Source organism: Lepidochelys kempii, chromosome 1 (genome assembly GCF_965140265.1).
Source record: "Lepidochelys kempii isolate rLepKem1 chromosome 1, rLepKem1.hap2, whole genome shotgun sequence".
Lineage (NCBI taxonomy): Eukaryota > Metazoa > Chordata > Testudines > Cheloniidae > Lepidochelys > Lepidochelys kempii.
The window spans coordinates 237,255,838-237,276,005 of NC_133256.1; the positions used below are offsets into that span (position 1 = coordinate 237,255,838).

The 20,168-nt window shown below is 41.9% G+C and overlaps 1 protein-coding gene across 5 annotated transcripts in view; it reads right to left on the reverse strand.

The window, feature by feature from the left end:
• The window catches only part of DERA (deoxyribose-phosphate aldolase), a 91,354-nt gene that overhangs the window by 42,878 nt on the left and 28,308 nt on the right, over window positions 1-20,168 (reverse strand). For all 5 annotated transcript variants that reach the window (XM_073319078.1, XM_073319068.1, XM_073319088.1 and 2 more), the window contains 3 exons: window positions 11,609-11,756; window positions 9,510-9,605; window positions 8,124-8,258 (listed from right to left, as the gene is read on the reverse strand). In XM_073319078.1, the coding sequence (XP_073175179.1) occupies window positions 8,124-8,258; window positions 9,510-9,605; window positions 11,609-11,756 (379 nt within the window). The remainder of the gene's footprint in view (window positions 1-8,123; window positions 8,259-9,509; window positions 9,606-11,608; window positions 11,757-20,168) is intronic.

Below are 20,168 nucleotides of genomic sequence, written 5' to 3' on the forward strand. Positions count from 1 at the left end.
CAATGACCATGATAATTGTGGACACTGCAGAGCAAAGGCATGTTTAGTGATAAACTATAAATGCTCTCTCCACCCCCAAGAGAGTCTCCAAACCATTCGGTGGACTTATCAAACTGCTTCACTGCTGGTCCTCCACTCCACCTGCTGTGCTGATGCATTCCATTGATGTCAGGATGTAGCCGCTATGTTTGATAGTACTGCAGTGTTCCGCTGCGACATATTATGCATATTCGCAGACAACTGGCTAATGCACTTAGTGAGTCCCTTTATAGACACCTGGCTTATCTCACATCTCACTAGGTACCCAAAGTGTGAATTAATCAGTGCTACCATACAGTCGAACATGTATTATTGATCATTGACGATACTCCAGAAGCCTCCTAGATCAAATCAACACTCAGAAAGGAAACACAAAGAACCTGTGTTATTTGCTTGAGTAGAGGATTTGAGAGGTGATAATATGACTGGCTGATGCTCATGTTAGATCATAATACAGTCTCTTTTTGTGGTGTGACTATTTCATGAAGCCTTTAGAAAACCAAGGAAAGCAGCTTTCTTGTTCTACTAGTTTCAGTAGCAATAAGAAAAGATTCAAGTTTTCTCTAGTTCTAAGACATGCTGCCAAAAATTTCAAAACAAATTAACAGAATGTAAATTTAGGGTGGATGCCATAAAAGAGAATTATCTTGTTCTCTGAAGGTAGTGCTGTAGTTATAGTATTATCCCCACACTTTTGATATGTGTTTCTCTATGAAATTAGTGCTGGAATGAGTTAACAGCCCCAATGGCATGTGTGGCACCCAATGAAGAGGAATAACTGAAGCTCCTCAGCTATGAATATCTTTTCTGCCACGTTCTTCAAGGTAATGGAGAAAGTGCATATGTACTTTTTTTTCCTAACTCTAGCAGTGGGGATACAAGAACTTGTCTGTAATAATTACCATATATTCAGAGAACAATTGTTACAGATAGTATCTCGTTTTTATGTGGTGCCTTTGATCCTAAAATATCCCAACACACTTTGCAGCTTTACAGCACGGGGGGGGGGGCAGGGGGGCGCGGAGAGGAGAGGAGAGGAAGGTACCCAACCGGCACAAGTCATATTGCTATATAGTAAAGAGAAAGGAAGTTTTGATCACAGATGTTGGGACAAACCCCAAACCCTATAAAAAAGGCTTCAGTATTTACACAGAGCAGACAGGAGATCATTTTACAGTTGCATCCAAATGACTTGCACAAGCTTCATGATACTCAAGTTACATGCTTCTTAAAGAAAAAGGGTTGTGTAGCTCATACCCAGACCTAAACCCATGGTTTCCTGGAGTCTGGGCTTTGTATGTGGTAGGGTTTGCTACCAAAAATGTCTGTCTATAGTTCAGCTCCACCAGTCCCATCACTGGGAAAGTGCACACAGGATGCTAGCAGCCACTGGTATTTTAACCACTATATTGTTCGGATTTCCTGAAGGGGGATAAGTGACAAAGTGGTTAAAATGCCAGTTACTGCCTCATGCCGTGTCTACACTAGTGCTCCTTTTGCTACAACTGGTGGCACTGAACCAGTTAGTAGTAATGGTGGAAAAGTTCTTTTTTGTCAAAAATGTCTAGTGTAGAAACAGCCTTCTTGTTTCAGACGTGAAACTTAGACCATTACACTACTCCACAGTCATTGGAAAGGCTATGAGAGAGCCAACTTCTGGCTGCTGTTTAAACAAAAACAAAAAAACAAAACAAAAAAAACAGCCAACCAGCCCTCGTCACTCCAGGGAAGATTGTTAATAGTAACATCTTGATACACAGAGCAATATCTCTATTAAAAGTTGTCACTTTCAACGCAGCAAAGACTCAAAGTATAAACAATCAAAGGGGAGAAAGAGAATCATAGCCTGTCTTTTAGCCTTTAGATCTGGGCCAGATCCTCAGCTGATGTGTAAAGCAGCAAAGCCCCATTCACTGTTAATTGGTAGCACTAAAGTCAACAGAACTGTGTCAGTTTACACCAGCTGAGGAGCTGACTGAGGTACAGTCTGTGCTGATCTGGATGCAGAGTGGCATGAGGCAACAACAGCTTTGTTAAAAGACTGAACCCCTCAGTGACCCAACTCAATCTTAAAATTCTCTATGGCCTGCCAAAGAATTTTAGTGGATTTGTGGCCCTCTATTATCTTAAAGTTGCCCAACCCTGTTTTAAGGAATCTCTCCTTTTCTGGTTTGACCTTCACTTGCTCTTTCGTTGGTTGGTTAGTTTTTTAATCTTCCTTTTCTTTCTCTCCTCATAGTTCTCTCCCCTCTGTTTCCATCCCTCATCCAACCTCTTAAAATGAGAATCGGAAACAGGGTGCTCCACCAAATCCAAGCAAGTTTTGGAAACTGAGCACATAGTGAAGTCATTTTGTGGATGTCACTCTCCAAATACAGGTCTGTCAATAGCCCCGTTAACAATGCAGCTTCCAGTTACCAAAGTCCAGTGGGCCAATGGAGATGGAGGCAAATTTGAAGTGGCCTTCTGAAAAGGTGACAGATCCTTCAATTCCTTAGTGGCATCCAAGGGGGAAGCCTTGCTGGAACCGATACTGGGGAGGGATTTGGTATACAGTACCTCTATAGGGTTCGGTCTACAGAAAGACATTGATGCTTCAATTATAATAGAGCAAATGATGCTCATAACTACCTAGAAGGGATTGGTGGAGATTGAGCAGCATGATCGTGGCATCTCAGCAGGTTTGGGACCATAGTGCCCAATCCCACACACCTTCTGATGTCAATAGAGAAATTCCCATTAACTTCAATGGGCCATGGATCAAGCCCATAATTTTTGATGCATGGAAATGGAACACTATACAACAGTATAGGCCATTTCTGCAGCCTATTGCTCTCCCAAACAAAAATGTCACTTGCCTTTCATTCATGATATGCCAGTGGAAAAATCAGATAGTTAAGAACACAATACTTTCTGAAAAGTACTACTGTACTAAATCTGCTCTTTAACAATGTTTTAACGTGCACCATTAGAAAGCATGTTAAAAAATTGTTAAAAAGCAGATTTAGACAATTATATTTCAAGTGCAATAAATATATTCAACAATATGTAAGAATAGCTTTAAAATAACTCTCAGTACAATTGTATGTTCACTAAAATACTTAATATAACATTGTCCAGCAACTTTTTAAACAAAGTCACAAAAAAATCTTAAAAAATGCAGTTTTCATCTATCAAGGTGACTCCAGTTATCCCAGTGTCTAGGGGGGGAAAGCTGAAAAAATACATAAAAACAGAAAGATCTAGTTTGCAAAATAAAATACAGTATAAACCACACATATTTTTGTCAATAACATCTGAAGTTTTGAAGAATCATAGCATGAGAAAACAACCATAAAAATACACTGGGGCTACAAGTATATGCAAAGGTTCTGTCATTATTATAAAGCATATGAGCAAAGCAGTTGTGGTTTATGAAGTCACTGGAACAAAGATGTATTTACTGCCCTCACCACCACTTTTCAATTTTATATAACACATGGGTCCTGCTTGGAAAGACTTCCTTAGCCCTTTCTCTGCCTTCCTCAAATAAACTGTAGAATGCAAAAAGATTTATCGTTTCTAGACATTAGATATAGCCAGAGTTTAGGCTATATTATAAATCATATATATGTCTGTAGAATGTTAATCCTATATACTGAACATCAGCCTTGCAACAAAATTTCCCCTCATCCACTGGAGTTGCTTTCCTTGATGGGCGACTTAAATATCAGGGGTCCCCCCACCCCCCATTAACGTCATCCTCAATGTTGTAAAGGTTGGTGAGTAAATTTTGTTCCTTGGATAGTTCTCTTTTCATGACAAATATGAGAGGCTACAGTACACAAGGATGTACATTCCTACATAAATTCTCAGAAATCTATCAGTGATAAACTCAGTGACCCCCTTGTGGAAATAAATCAAAACTATTTATTAAAAAAAAAAAAACTGCTTTCTTCAAGCTTGCCACAACACTTGCTGTGGATAAAAGAAGTGAATGAAATGAAGAAAAGTCAAAATCTGATTTATTTTTAATCTACTCCACCCACCCTGTCACATCTGAGTGCTCCTTCCCAGTTACTTCCGTTTATATGTAACTGTCTGTAACCCCATGCAGAAAAAGCTGATACAGTTCAAGTTAAAACATCCACACCACAGTTGCAGTGGTGCCAGTTCATCCTGTTTTATATGGCAAATCCTGAGACCTGCAACTTCCATTTAACTTCAATAGGAGTTAATTCATTTTAAGGCCAGGAGGGACCATAGCGATCACCTAGTCTGACCTCCTGCATAACACAGGTCACAATTTCAGGCAGTAATTTCTGCGCCATGCCCAGTAACTTGTGACTGAGTGTCAGGTGTTCAGGATCTGTCCCTCTATTATTTCTTCTATGACATCCCTTTTCATAATCATGTACAATATACTTTAAGTTCTATTTTCTGTTGATTGCATGGGGTAACTCAGTGACCCTTGTTCTAAGTAGTCTGTGTCTAGAGCCTGCCCATGCTTTGACCTCTGAAGCATGGTAACTGCAGGCATGTTCAGAAACAGCTATCAAGCACTGTTCTGCACATTAAGCAGAACAATTCTTGACAACTTTTTCAGGCACCAACTGTCGCTACTCTAGGCCAGATTGGTGCTCTCTTGTGGATAGGGCTCTCTTGAGTCAGCTGGGTTAGCTGGATCTGTGCTCAAGACTAGTCCTCGCTCCCATTCCTGGCTATGCAGTGATCATATGCTTTATAACTCTGACTGTGCACAAAAGTACAGGCATGAGAAAGTGATCGGGATGGATGGAATATCTGAACTGTATGGGAACAGTGTAATTGTCAGATGTCTGTCTGAACACTAAAGAAGAAACAAATACAAATATTGCATTTGTTTATAACATGGCCACCACTGAGCAGCAGTGGCCACTTCAAGTCTGCTGTAGGGGTGCAAACTCTGCTCAAGCAATAATGTGGAGATAGTCACATAGAGGCACCCATTTCATATGTGGTTCTCTCCTTGCCCATACAAATAAAGGGGGTGGGGGAATATTGCAATTTCTCTCAATTTTATCTCAAGTCTTGCAATATTTGATTTTTCCTTAAAGCCCCAGCTCCCAGAGACAAACGATTATACAAGAACTTTAGTTTTCACTTACAAAGTTTATAGCTTTCACGGTTGTGGAAAAACGTTTGTGATCCAAGTGAATCCTAAAAACTCTAAAGCAAGAAGGCAAATCAAAAGAACCTAAATTTTTTATTTGTGGGGGAGGAGGTTGTTTTGTTTTAAATCTCATGATTTTCCATAGTCGGGGTTGGCAATGCTCTCTGTCCAGCTTTTCATAGGCTTAGAGATCCCTGTGTGGGAGAGGTGGAAGGCACTGTGCCTTTTTTTTTCTCTTTGGCATCCGGATGATCTTAATACAGTCTGAGTTTGTATAGCTCCATCTGCAATGTGGAACTCCCTTAGGAGGATTGTTGGTGGGTCAGGGAGCCTCTGGCTGTGGCTGAATGGAGTTGAGGAAAGCAAATAAACTCAGAGCAAGTGTGGAGACAAAGGGGCCTGTTGTACAGATGGCTCTGGCCTCCAGTAGCATTTAGAGGATGGGGAAATCTGAGCTGAACCCTTTCTTTGCTCCTTAGGTGGACAGGACAAACCCTGCCTTGATAACAGAACTTTCTATCGGAAACACCGTGAGCAAACTTTTTGAATATCCCCCCCACTGATCCCATTCAGTGGGTTTCTCCACAGAAGGACACAATCTGCATTTTTAAAAATTAATTTGGTCATAGCTGATAACTAATTAGCTGCTTTTTTTAAATTTAAACATTTTGATTTTTGCAGCTCTCAAGAATGTTTAATAGTAGAACTATATTAGTTGCCTTATCTAATTATTTGGATCCATATTAGGATCCTACACAAAAAAACCTATTATTCAGAATTTAGTTAGATAGTAAAAAAAAAAAAAAAGAGTGAATTAATGCTATTGATATTCTGCATAATGTGACCCGTTAAATATGTTTATGAGAAGATTATTTATGAATAGTTCCATTTGTATACACCCTATAAAAAGTGCTAGAAGACTGTGTGCCTCCACTGCTGTCTATATTACTACTTCATATAGCTTAGTTTGTGTCTAAACTAAGCAGTTTCTGAACCATGCAGTGAGCACACTGTTCCAACTAGAAGTCTAGCACATCTAATCTTTGTAGTGTGGTCACTCAAAGGATATGTCTACGCTCATAAAATACTTTGTTTTAGAAAATGTGTTAACACACATTTTAACTAGCATGATGCTAAACACAATTTGGAGCCTACTGTAAACGTGCGCTTTTGTGTTTGAAAAAATGTGTTAGCTGATCTTGGGAGGGGGACATATGATTAACCACAAACAACTAATATATTTTTAAAAACCCACACAATGGTACTAGTCTATTCTAGAAGATAAGTCATGTTTAACTAAGTTAAAATGGTGCTAGTGCATTTTCTAATGTGATACATTTCTACAGTGCAGAAAAGGCCTAAACTGGCTTCTAAAATGGTTTCACTTACCACTGTTCAAATTGTAACAAACTCTTTTCAAGACCAGCATGGACATGGCATAAGTATCTCCCATGTCACTGAATTAGACTAATTTTTGCAACACAAAAATCAACACAACAAATTAGCTTTAAGATGGCATTTGAATGATAATGATTATTTATATCTCCACTTAGGTCCTTAGAACAAATATATTGTGGACAGCAGCTGTTTGAGCTTTCTGATTACTTCCCAGTTAATATCCTTTAATCTTTTACTGGAGGTATGACCTCTAGTGGAGGAAAAGAGGATCATCTAGTTACTATGGCAATTTCAGTCCTGTTGTGTTTATCATTTGTATTGTGGTAGCATCTGAAAGCCCCAATCATGGACCAGGAATCCATTGTCCTAGGCAGTCTACAAACACAGAACAAAAGGACTGTCTGTGCCCCAAAGAGCTAACAATCTAAGTAAGATTTGCCAACAAAAGTTGAACTATGATGGCTTTTGTGATATAGATGTCAGTCCACACTGATCTGGACTGAGATCACCAACATATTTATTGCATCTGAAATCAAAATAGCCATTTTGAAAGATAGACAAGCTGATGCCAGCGACCTGGGTTACTGCATATATTTGACTACAAACTGGTGTAAGTGAAGAATATTGTGAAGAAGATCAAGATACATGAATAAGTTAGCACTAGGATAACACTGAAAGATACAAATATTGGCATGTTGCAATTGATGACATTTTAGTCCAATTCTACTTGTTAATTGAAGGAAGACAGATCAGAAAATATGGTATGTCACCATGATGATTACATTTCCTTAACTAAACTCCGTTATCATATGTTCCTTTCTGAAGTGTTCTCAGTGAAGGCTACTAGTGCTTGTTTACCTTTACATGGAGATTAGTTATAGGACCATTGTCAGCACTTAAGGTAAACCATTCATGGTACATTAAGGGAGAACCAATTAGAGTAAAACCATCTCCAGTATTATTACACGTACTAATGAGAGAGAGAGAGAACGAACACCAGTAATAATATGAACTGTAAATTTGTACCTTGAACTTTGGAGAAAAGCAATTAGAAGACACATCCATTTTTGTCAAGAACCAAAACACACATTTTAACGACATATCATCTACACTGACAACCCGTTTGGGTATTTTTTAACCATTCTGTTTGTGGGTAATTAGCCCAGAGTAATTAGACCAGAAGCATTCACTTTTCTGCTGTTTCATTTGAACTATGCAGAAGTTGGGAAATTATTTTTCAAATATCTCTTTATATAAACCCTTTCAAAGACTAAATCTAAAAGTCAGGATTTTCCAAAGTGAACAAGTGATTCTTGCTGTCTAACATGACACCTCTTAAAGTAGTCTGAATTTTCAGAAAGTGGTAAGCACGCCCACCATCTGAAAATCAGGCTCTTTCAGGGTATTTGAAGTTCAGCACCCAAAAAACAGACACCCAAATCACTAGTCATTTCTGAAAATCTTGGCCCAAAGTGGGCAACCAAAAGTCAAATTCTGCTATCACCGACATGAGCAGAGGATAAAACTTGGCTCCTTAGCTTTAGTAAGTACTTACCTTCCCACTGGCCAGTCAGCACAAGGGTTCTGTTAATTACAATGTCGATCTCTCTGGCACCATCTTCCACTGCTATCCTAATCTCTTCTAATTTGGTTTTCAGTGGAGTTTGTGCAGCTGGAAACCCAGTTGCCACTATGAAGAATGGGAAAAATAAAGTTGTGAAGTAAGCAAAGACTTTTATATAAATATAATTATTAAGGCAGATTGAGGGTATAAAAAGTCAAGGGTTTTTTTTCTTTTTTCCCTGAAAGGAAGTTACTCTACAGCTCCAGTAAAGACTCAAAGACTTGGAAAGCACCTAATTCATCCCCCACCTCATTTACAAGAACATTTGTTCTTCCCTTGAGATCCTTAATCAGTGCTTTGCTCAGTTTTAAATGTCTCCTGCAAATGGATTTCTCCCACTTTCCTTACAACTATTTCCAGTTCCGCCTGGCTAATACATATAAGTCCATTGCCTTCAACAAAGTTCTGCCTGTATACACAAGCTCTGAATTTTGCCTAATGTGTGAAATGATCTTTGATGTATACGTGCTTCAGTTCTCCAAAATTCTTATAAAAGGTATTTGAAAATACATGCAACTAATATGGGTAAGTAATAGTCACAATATAGGTAAAGTTGAATGCAATCATACCCTATTCAGCAGTCATTTGAATTTTTGTACTTAAACAATATAAAGGTAACTTAGAAAGGAAAAAAATTAGCCTTGTTTCACTCCCACCCCTCCACCGCACCCTTCTGATGTATAAAGAGAATCTGGAAAAGTTCTCTTTCCCCCTTGCAAACACAAACATGTTTCTGTGGTGTTTTTTTCAATCCAAAATTCCACATTGTCTCCCTTCTGTGGTGCCCAAAGAACTAGTGAATTGATGACATCACAAAGAATCGAGACAAAGGTATTTTTACAGGGATGGACCCTTGCACCTGCACAGAGCCTTGCTGACTTCAATGGGTGGAGGGATCCACCTGCATGCAACCTAAAAGTTGAGCTATTAAGCAAGGAATGGTTTTCATTTGTTGATGTTAACATCTATTCAGCTTTAATGACTAATTCCACTTGGGAGAAAAAATGTCTGTGTAAAGATTCATTATTCCTATCCCTTCAGCTCAGGTATGAGATCAACATACACGCCTCCAAGACCCCCACAGGAGATCCTCCTCCAGCAAAACTTAGACTTGACAACTAAAAACTTGATATTCCAGATACATTTTAGTGAAAAAGGAGGAGGATCCTCCCCACCCCACCCTCCAGCAAAAAAACCAACCAACAAAAAACAACCACCCTTTCAAGTATTCTTTACCCATCTTATAAAAGCAAAAAGGGCACAAGCCCACTGGGAAAAGAATCTTTTAAATAATACTTGTAAAGAAGAGAAACTTACCTGAAGCTACTGGTATGTTACAACCAGCAGCCTTGAGTGCTTTAACAGCATCAGCTACCCTAGCTGGATACACACAGACAGCTGCTGTAGTAATACCTGCAAAAAGTTACAATCCACTGTTTCACCTGTATATTTCCATGTAATGTGCATTGTCTTCTAGTCCACACTATGGCCTTGTGTGCACTAGATTTTTTTTTTTTTTTAAATCCCGTACTCTTGCACAACCACCAGCTGCTCTCCAATAGCTGTAGCAACCATGAGAGCTTTACTGACAGCGGGGCTCAGGTGGCCACTGGCAGAGCTACCACCTTGTCCATTAGCCCTGCCCCGAGTACACTGAAGCTGCATCAATAGTAGCTCAATTGCAGACACAGTTTAAGGCTGGAGTTCTTTAAACGTCAGTTTCAGACCAGTTTGCTCAGGGATTTATGATGTCAGAAACAATGTTATCAGAGTATTGTACCTAGAGGCCTATAGCACAGTTTGATTAGCATGGAATACCCTTTGTGTTAGCACAGTTTTGCTGTGTTTCTATTTCAAATTTTATTCTCACGTTCTAAGCAACTTGGCCTGATATTTAATAGTTTTTTAAAATGTATCAAGGATTAGAAAGAATTCATAAATCAGAGTTTAAAAAAGGATTGGGTCTTTCCTATTTCATGAGTATGGCTAAGAATCCAAGGCCTGATTCATCACTATGTTCTAGTTTTACACCACACACCTCTGTTGAAAACAATGGGGTTATGCCTGTGTAAAACTTACCATTGTGATTCGTCAATCAGGCTCCAAATGTTTATACAGTATTGATGGATTTGATTTTTGTTTGAATGTGGCTCAAACAAAGCACCAAAATCATGTGGCATTTTAAAACAGCCTCCTGTATCTGACACATCAGTGATATTAATACTTCTGAGAAGTTACGTTGTGCAATGCTGACTATTGTATGAAAAGATGCCATTTTATGGCTATCATTTAATACTAACTCTGTGTGGCCACATTAACGCCTTGACAATTCCATTCCTGTCGGTATTGGGTGTAACATTTAGACTTGTATTGAGGGCCCAGTTCTGCAAAATACTTTGGGAATGCCTATGCCACAGCAGGGAGGTGTGATTCCCAGTGTGGGTAGATAGACTTGTGCTAGCTCTGCTCTAGCTACCGTGCTAAAAATAGTAGCATGGAAATTGCTGCAAGGGTGGTGGCTCAGCTAGCTGCCTAAGCTTGGACCCAAGGGGTCAGGTGGACTTGGACTTGGGCAGCTTGCCTGAGCTGCTGCCCATGCAGTAATGTCCACACTACTATTTTTAGTGCACTAGCTCTACTCGAGCTAGAGCAAATCTGTCTGCCCACACTGGGAATCATGTCTTCTAGCTGCAGTGGACACACCCTTATGGTCAACTCCTGACCCCTAGTGAAGTCCCCAGTAGTAGATAGAACTAACTGCTATTTTGATCCCTTGCTTAGTTACTGACATAACTGGGTGGCAGAGACAATTCTGAGGCGAGATAAAAAAGCCAAATATTTCAACACACAGCACGTGTCTGTATCTAATTGTCTGCACAAAGGCAAAGAGCCAGATCCTGGAGCTACACAAAATAACCTCAACCAGGGTTACGACCCAAAGTATTTACAGACACTAAAAAAAAAGCCCAAACGTTTATTGGGGATATCATGTGCATTTTAATGCAAATAAATTTAGTGCCATCTTATCATCCAGTTATTTAAAAGAGAGATGTGGGTTTTTTGTATTTCTTTATGGTTTCCATGTCAAATACTGTAGTATATTCTATAACTGCCCATATTACAATCTCAATCTGGGATCTGTAAATCAAGGTGAGATTTCCCCCACACACACACACACATCTTACATCATAACTAGGGATAAAGATTTTGCCATCAGACCTTATATTACCATTTCTTTGAATGAGACTGTCTAGGCAGTTCAGTTTGCCAGGGCTGTTTGGCTGTGCAATACTAGCTCTAACATCAGTAATGTTCAGGCAGTAGAAATCGAAAAAGAAGATGTTGAGTTAATGTTCTGTCCGTAACCAGTTTTATAAAGCCAAAGCGTGCAAGTAATGTAACCAAAACCATCATACCTTTATCATGCATGTTCATGGCTCTCAAAAGATCCTCTCTGATTGGATGCTTGGCTTTGTAACAAAGCCTGTGAATGTTTGAAGGGGTGTCATCGCCTGAAAGGGTGGTGAGATCTATGCAGGTGACAGCTCTCAGTAGCCAAGCAGCCTTTATTAGGGAAAAAAGTAATATACAAAAAAAATGGATTAAATTTTTTAAGGTGGCCCAGGTGATTTAGGAGACTAAGCCCATCTCAAAAGTGAGTCACTTAGGTACCTAAGTTTCATTGACAATCAATGGTGCTTTTGAAAATTTTACCCAATGTCTAAAAATCAGCTACTGTACAATCAAAGGACCAAGTTCCAATTTATGGCACTGGATCAAAGACTGAATAATGAGCAGGAATCCTAGCAGATTATTATACACCAGGATCCTAAACCAATGACGCTTTATCTGGGCAACCCCCTGGAGTAAGGATGCAACAACCTCTATCCAACAGAGTTGTCTATGTGCCCGTAACATGCTAAGTCTGCCTCATGCAGAGCTAGTCTGCATAGAAAGCATACACATTCTTCAGCGGGCACATGAATTATAAGTGCAAGTCACCTGAATGCACACAAGTCAGGAATATGCATGCCACCATTACATATTACAACCCTAATCTGTGCATATGCATCAGGGTGAAATCCTGGTCCCACTGAAGTTAATGGACATTTTGCCAGTTACTTCAATGGAACAAGGATTTCACCCTAGGTGTCTTGCACATGTTTTAATATTTGGGTCCTAAACTCTAGGTGTCTCGGTTTTCCTGTCTCTAAAATGGGAGCAATAATATTTACATATCTTCCTGCAAAAAAGTTGAGAAATTGACTAACATTGCTAAAGCATTTCAGTATCCTTGGACAAAAGATGCTACATAACTTTAAAAACTGTTATTTTTAACTGTAATTGGGGTTGTATTTTTACTTCAGAAAGTTAGCTTTTTACATCAATGAGTTTTTTTTATAACTGGTTTAAATTAAAACAAAAACTGTTGTCCAAAAAGAAGAGAATAACTAACCAGCTGCTATGAAAGGGATTCTAGTCTCATCCCTTAGGAAATGAGTTGTGAAGTTGTGAAGACAGATGTAGTAAACTGCTTCCAAGAAATGGTGTGAACCTTATTTGTTTTAAAATAGGATTTTGGCTTTTATATATATATATATATATATACACACACACACACACTTGGATATGGACTTGAGCAACAAAGTTTGGATGTGGAATATTATGCACATCCAAACTTTCCCGAAGTTCACGGTGTTAAGAGCTAAGGATCACATTCAGGCCTATCTCTGTTAAACAGCACATGGATTTTCTGCTACATCTGTACTTGGGTAGATGAAAACAACCCCTTGGTGTTCTTTAAAGAAAAACTGATTTAGTTCAACAGTAGTGTCACTACACAAGTAAAGAGCTGAAGGGTACTGGGGGGCAACAATGCATCTGCCCTGCAGCCACATTAATGGGGACATCAATACCAGAGTAAATCACCACCCCAAGTGATTATATCTATGCAATCCAAGGGGTGGATTCTTCACTCTGTTGCACCTTATGTGAATATGTGGTAATTTACAGCAAATCAGAATGGTCCTCATAGACTTTAAGGCCAGAAGGGACCATCATGATCATCTAGTCTGAGCACCTGCACATTGCAGGCCACAGAATCTCACTCCCGTAATAGATCCGTAACCTCTGGCTGAGTTACTGAAGTCCTCAAATCATGATTTAAAGAGTTCATGTTACAGAGAATTCACCATTTACACTAGTTCAAACATGCAAGTGACCCATGCCTCATGCTGCAGAAGACAACAAAAAATCCCATGGTCTCTGCCAATCTGACCTGGGGGAAAATTCCTTTCTGACCCCAAATATGGCGAACAGTTAGATCCTGAGCATGTGGTCAAGACGCACCAGCCAGACACCTAGGAAAGAATTCTCTGTAGTAACTCAAAATCCTCCCCATCTAGTGTCCCATCACCAGCCGTTGGAGATAGTTGCAGATCAGCTACATGCTATTGTAGGCAGTCTCCTCATACCATCCCCTCCATAAATTTATCAAGCTCAGTCTTGAACCCAGCTGGGTATTTTTTTGTCTCCACTGCTCCCCTTGGAAGGCTGTTCCAGAACTTCACTCCTCTGATAGATAGAAACCTTACTCTAATTTCAAGCCTAAACTTGCTGATGGCCAGCTTATATCCATTTATTCTTCCGACAACTTTGGTGCTTAATTAAATAACTCCTCTCCCTCCCTGGTATTTATCCCTCTCATGTGTTTATAGAGAGCAATCATATTTCCCCTCAGCCTTCTTTTGGTTAGGCTAAATAAGCCACGCTCTTTAAGCCTCCTCTCATAAGGTAGGTTTTCCATTCTCGGATCATCCTAGTAACCCTTCTCTGCACCTGTTCCAGTCTGAATTCATCTTTCTGAAAGACAGGAGACTGGAATTGCAAAGAGTAGGTCTCACTAATGCTTTGTATAATGGTACTAACAGTTCTCTATCTCTACTGGAAATATTTCTCCTGATGCATCCTAAGTCTGCATTAGCTTTTTTTTTCACAGCTGCATCACATTGGCGGCTCATAGTCATCCTGTGGTCAACCAATACACCCAGATCTTTCTCCTCCTCGGTCTCTTCCAACTGACGTGACCCCATTTCATAGTAAAAATTCTTGTTACTCAATCCTTAAGTGCATGACCTGGCAAGTTGTTCTATTAAAATTTCATCTCATTTCTATTGTGACATTGTACCCCATATTCTTCACAGTTGTATAATTATGATGCATCTTGGACAAGATGGGTCATGTAAGGTGTGACTGGAAAAGTTATGATTTTCTGAATGATTATCTTATTTGTATGTATGTATGTATCATTTTTGTATCTGAAGTTATGAATATTAAACTATTGTGACGGGGCAAGGCCAGATGGCTATAGAAAAGTAGTGGGAGATAGATATATTAGCTCCAGGCTAAACAAATCCCTGGTACCAGGATAAGTGAAATGGCAGCTGCTCCAGGTCAATTAAGACACCTGGGGCCAATTAAGAACTTTCCGGAAGGCAGGGAGAATACTAGGTTGATTCGGACACCTGAAGCCAATCAGGGGCTGGCTGAAACTAGTTAAAAGCCTCCCAGTCACTCAGGTGAGTGTGCATGTCAGGAGCTGTGGGAGGAAGTTGTGCTGTTGGAGAGACTGAGTAGTACACACCATATCAGGCACAAGGAAGGAGGCCCTGAGGTAAGGGTGAAGTGGAGCTTGAGGAAGTGAGGGCTGCTGTGGGGGAAGTAGCCCAGGGAATTGTACATGTCATGTTTCTAAAAGGTCAGCTACCATAGTTGATACTATTAGGGTCCCGGGACTGGACTGGAGCCTGGAGTAGAGGGTGGGCCTGGGCTCCCCCCCCCCCCCCACCTTTGCCCCTGATTAATCACTGAGACTGGGAGACAACAGAGACTGTGCAAGGAAGGATAACTTCTCCTCACCTCCCCCGCTGGCTTATGATGAAAATGGCTCAGTAGACTGTGACCCTTGTCTCTAGAGAGAGAAGGGTTATGTGGAGGGTCACAGTGAGCCTTTGAGGCTAGCAAAATCTGCCAAGAAACGTGGGACCCACGGAGGCAAGGACAGAGCTTTGTCACACTATGTATCTGAATTTCACATGTAGTCACATCTAGGTGACCCCCACTAGGCAAAATGCTTCCAAGTCTAGATAGCCGACTGTGAAGGGCCTAGTCAAGGTAATGGGCATTAGGAAAAACAACAGGCCTTAGGGGATGCTTATCCCCCACTTGGTGAGCCTTCCTGAGAATGCTCCAGACAGCTTGTAAGTAATGGCTGCTATGACTCAGCAAGGTATGCAAGGGCATGTGACTAGGCCACATGACACAGAACTCCATCTTGGATACCAGTGTTTTTCCACAAACTGAGTTTGGTACAAAGGGTTCCCGTCATATGCTAAAGCTATATAAGTCAGTGAGTGACATCATTTGTTGTTCTTCACTCCCACACAACTGAACATCTAAGAGAAGCTCCTAAGGAAAAGGACTTGGAACGGAGGTAGGGATCCCAAGCTGCAAAAAAAATGCAGCTTGTCCCTTAAGAATCTGCAAGCTTGCTTGTATCATCAGCCAGGGTTAGAAACTGCTAATTCACATCCAATTGGTCTAGTATGTTAAGCTTAGTTTGCGGTTTTGTTTATTTGCTAGGTAATCTGCTTTGATCTGTTTGCCATCCCTTATAATTAATTAAAATCTATCTTTTTGTAGTTAATAAACTTATTTTATGTTTTAATCTAAACCAGTAAGTTTGGTGTGAAGTGCTTGGGAATCTTAGCTCAAGGGGCAGGAGCTGTTGCATTTCCTCTCTACATTGAGGGAGAGGCAAACTCTATGACCTTACACTGTACAGTTCCCTGTGCACTGCAAGATGGCATAATTTTGGGTTTATACTCCAGTGCGGGGATGTGTGCCTGCGGAGCTGGAGGTTATCTTGGCTGTAGCATCTCTATTGTTGATTCATGCAGTGGCTGGACAGAGAGCCTGCATGTAACTGCAGCTGGGTGTGTCCCTGCCTGTGTGAATGCTGGTGGAAGTGTAGGACCAGGAGCGGTCTGCAGCTTGTCACAGCAGCACAGTGTAAGAGGGAGCCCAGGCTGGTGAGTCAGAGGGCGAAGTGGTATCCCACTTCCAGGTGGCACCCTGGAGGGAACCCATCACATCTGTTACTCCAGTTTTCAAAGTCATCCAGATCTTCTTATATGATATTCCAGTCCTCCTCCAGATTGGCAGTACCTCCCAACTTTGTGTCCTCCGCAAATTTTATTAGCGTACTCCCCCTTTTTGTGCCAAGATCATTAGTAAAAATGTTAAATAAGATTGGTCCCAATACTGATATCTGAGGAACTCCACTAATAACCTCCCTCCAGCCTGACTGATCACAGTTCAATATGACCTGTTGCAGTCTCCTCTTTAACAAGTTCCTTATCCATCTTTCGATTTTCATATTCATCCCCATCTTCTCCAATTTCCATAATTTCCCATATGGAACTGTATCAAATGCCTTACTGAAATCCAGGTAAACTGGATCTACTGCATTTCCTTTGTCTGAAAAAATCAGTTATCTTCTCAAAGGAGATCAGGTTGGTCTGGCATGATCTAACTTGTGTAAAACCATGTTGTATTTTATCCCAATTACCATTTAACTCTAAATCCTTAACTACTTCCTCTTTCAAAATGTGTTCCAAGACCTGGCATACAATTGAGGTCAAACTAACAGGCCTGTAGTTTCCCAGATCATTTTTTCCCCATTAAAAATAGCAATTCTCCAGTTAACTGAGTCAACCCCCGAGTTTACAGATTCATTAAAAATCCTTGCTATTGGGTTTGCAATTTCATGTGCCAGTTCCTTTAATATTCTTGGATGAAGATTATCTGGGGCCCCCAATTTAGTTCTATTAAACTGTTTGAGTTTGACTTCCACCTCAGTTGTGGTAATTTCTACTTCCAGATCCTCACTCCCATTAGCCAACCTACCACTATCCCTAAGATATTTATTAGCCTTACTAAAATCAGTGACAAAGTAGTTGTTTAGATGTTGGGCCATACCTAGTGTGATGCTGTATAAAAAGAAAGATGACCATGTTTACGCTAAAGTATCACCACTGATCTATCGCCAGTGTTGCACAGTTGTAATAAATCTTATACGAAGTATGCCGTGTAAGATATCATTGGAAAAGTTGTGATCTGTTGAACAACGCTGTTTTGGTGTAATCCGTGTATCATCATTGTATAGGAAGTTATGAATATATTTGTAGCTCAAACATGTTGTGTTTCTGGGTAACACCCACAAGACAGATTTATATTAAGACCAGCCAGCCATATGTTGATGGGCCATTAAGGAGAACCAACTCTTCCAGTGGGCTCCTCCCAAAGATGCTTCAAAGAGCCTATGGACAATGGAGGCCCAGTGACTCAGCAGGGCTCTTAAAACATGTGATCCCTGAGTCCATGTTTCAGACAGTAACTTTCCATGCACATAGGCTGAGAATATAAATGGAGACTGTCAGATCATCCACTGGCCATTTTTCTGCTCCCCATTTCTGGACTGTGATTTCTAACAAAGGGAACTTTTAACAAGGGACTGAGGACTCCAATAAGACAGTTAATTTTTCTGTAATTGGTGTTCTTTGAGATGTATTGCTCATGTCCATTCCATATTAGGTGTGTGTGCTTGGCATGTACACTGGTGCCAGATGTTTTTCCCTTATCATGGTCCCCTAGGGATACTGCTAATCTGTGCCTGGTTTCTCTTGATCTTTGCCAGGGCCCAGCTGATGAGTGGAATCAGATGGGACGTGTACATCAGGCTCCCTGACCATGACAGGAGGAAGGCATCGGAGAGGGATTCCTTGCTTAGACCCTGTTGAGAACAAAACTGGTGGCATTTCCTGTTCTGTCTGGTAGTGAACAGGTCCACTTGGGGAATTCACCACCTTTGGAAGATCATACAGGCTACCTCTTTATGGAGCGACCACTCAAGATGAGAGGAGAAGTCCCTGGTGAGCTGGTCTGCCAGTGTATTTCTGACTCTGGGAAGGTGACAAGCTTCCAGGTGGATTTCGTGGCTGATGCAGAAGTCCCACAGACAGAGCGCTTCCTGACAGAGAGTTGAGGAGCGCGCTGCCCCTTGCCTGTTGATGTAGAACATCGAGGCTGTGTTGTCAGTCAGGACTCGTACCACCTTGCCCGACAGGTGGGGCAGGAAGACTCCGCACGCCAGCGGAACTGCTCGTAGCTCTTTGACATTTATATGTAATCGCGCCTCCTCCAGGGACCACATCCCCTGTGTCTGGGGGTTGCCGAGATGTTCCCCCTAGTGAGGTCCAAGGCGTCCAACACCAATTCGATGGAGTGAGGAGGGTTGTTTCGGAACCCCTTCTAGGACTGTCCCGCAGTCGGTCCACCATTTCAGCGAGGTGACTATCGCCTGGAGAATGGTAACCATCTTCTCTAGGGGGTTTTGGGTCTGTGAATAGACTGTCACCAGCCATTGTTGCAGGGGCCGCATCTGGAGCCTGGCACGGCGGACCACATAAGTGCAAGCTGCCATCTGGCCCAGCAGGCACAGACAACTCCTGGCTGTAGTCAGAGGGAACGCGGAGACTTCCATGATGAGGTTCGCCATCATTTGGAACCTTGCCTGTGGCAGAAACGCTCTGGTGCAGGTGAAGTCGAGGACCGCGCCGATGAACTCTATCCTCCGCACTGGCACTAACGTCGACTTTTTGTCATTCACCAGTAGGCCCAGAGAGCAGCAAGTGGCTTGAAGCACCACGATGTCCCTTCAGACTTGACGACTGGCTTGCCAAAGGTGGCTCCAGGTCTCGAGGTATGGGTAACTTTGGATACCCCAGCACCTGAGGTAAGTCACTACCACCAACATGCAGTTGGTAAACACCCTCGGCGCTGTCGCCAGGCCAAATGGGAGAATCGAAAACTGGTAGTGGTGGGGCCCCACCGTAAACCGGAGGAAGCATCTGTGTCCTTGAAAGATCACTATGTGGAAGTATGCATCCTTCGAGTCGAGGGCGGCATACCAGTCTCCCGGATCAAGGGAGGGGATGATAGAGGCCATAGACACCATTTGGAACTTTAGCTTCTGTAGGTACTTGTTGAGGTCTCTCAGGTCCAGGATGGGCTGTAGACCGCTCTTGGCCTTTGGGATTAAAAAGTACCGGGAATAAACCCCCATGTTCCTGTACTGTAGAGGAACTTTTTCCACCACACTTAGCTGTAGTAACCTCTTTACCTTCTGCACAAAGAGACCCTCATGAGAGGGGTCCCTGAAAAGGGATGGGGAAGGCGGGTGGGAAGGGGTAGTAGAAAGGAACTGGAGGGTATAACCACATTCCACTGTGCTGAGGACCCAGTGGTCCGAAGTTATAGTGGTCCAAGCCTGGAGGAAAGGGGAAAGGTAGTCAGATAACACAGGGAAAGATGGATCCGGGAAAGAGTCTGGTAGGTCGCCCTTGGGCACACCCTCAAAACAACTGTTTGGCCCCCTGCTTATTACGGGTTGAGCCCCACTGGGCAGAGGGTGGAGGCGGGTGGCTCAGGCGGTGCTTGTAACCCTTGGCTCGTTTATAGGGCTGGTCCTGCCGAAGCTGGCTCCCCTGGCCCTGAGGCTGCTGTAGTTTGAACCGCTTATATGCCGGGGCTGGGACGTAGAGACCCAGGGTTTTCAGGGTGGTGCGGGGGACCTTGAGGCCATGCAACTTGCTGTCTGTTTGCTCTGCAAATAGGGCCCTGCCGTTGAAGGGCAGGTCCTGCAATGACTGCTGGGCCCTGGTGGACAACCCAGAGAGGAACACCTGGTTATGTGACTCACCACATGGAAATAGCTGAAGCCAGGTGTGGGCAGCAGCATCTGATGCCTCCTGGAGGACTGCCTTGGCCGCAGTCGTGCCCTCATCAAGGATGGTTCGGAAATCCTCCTTGAAAGCATCGGGGAGCCACCCTTCAAACTTGGCTTGCCACATACTG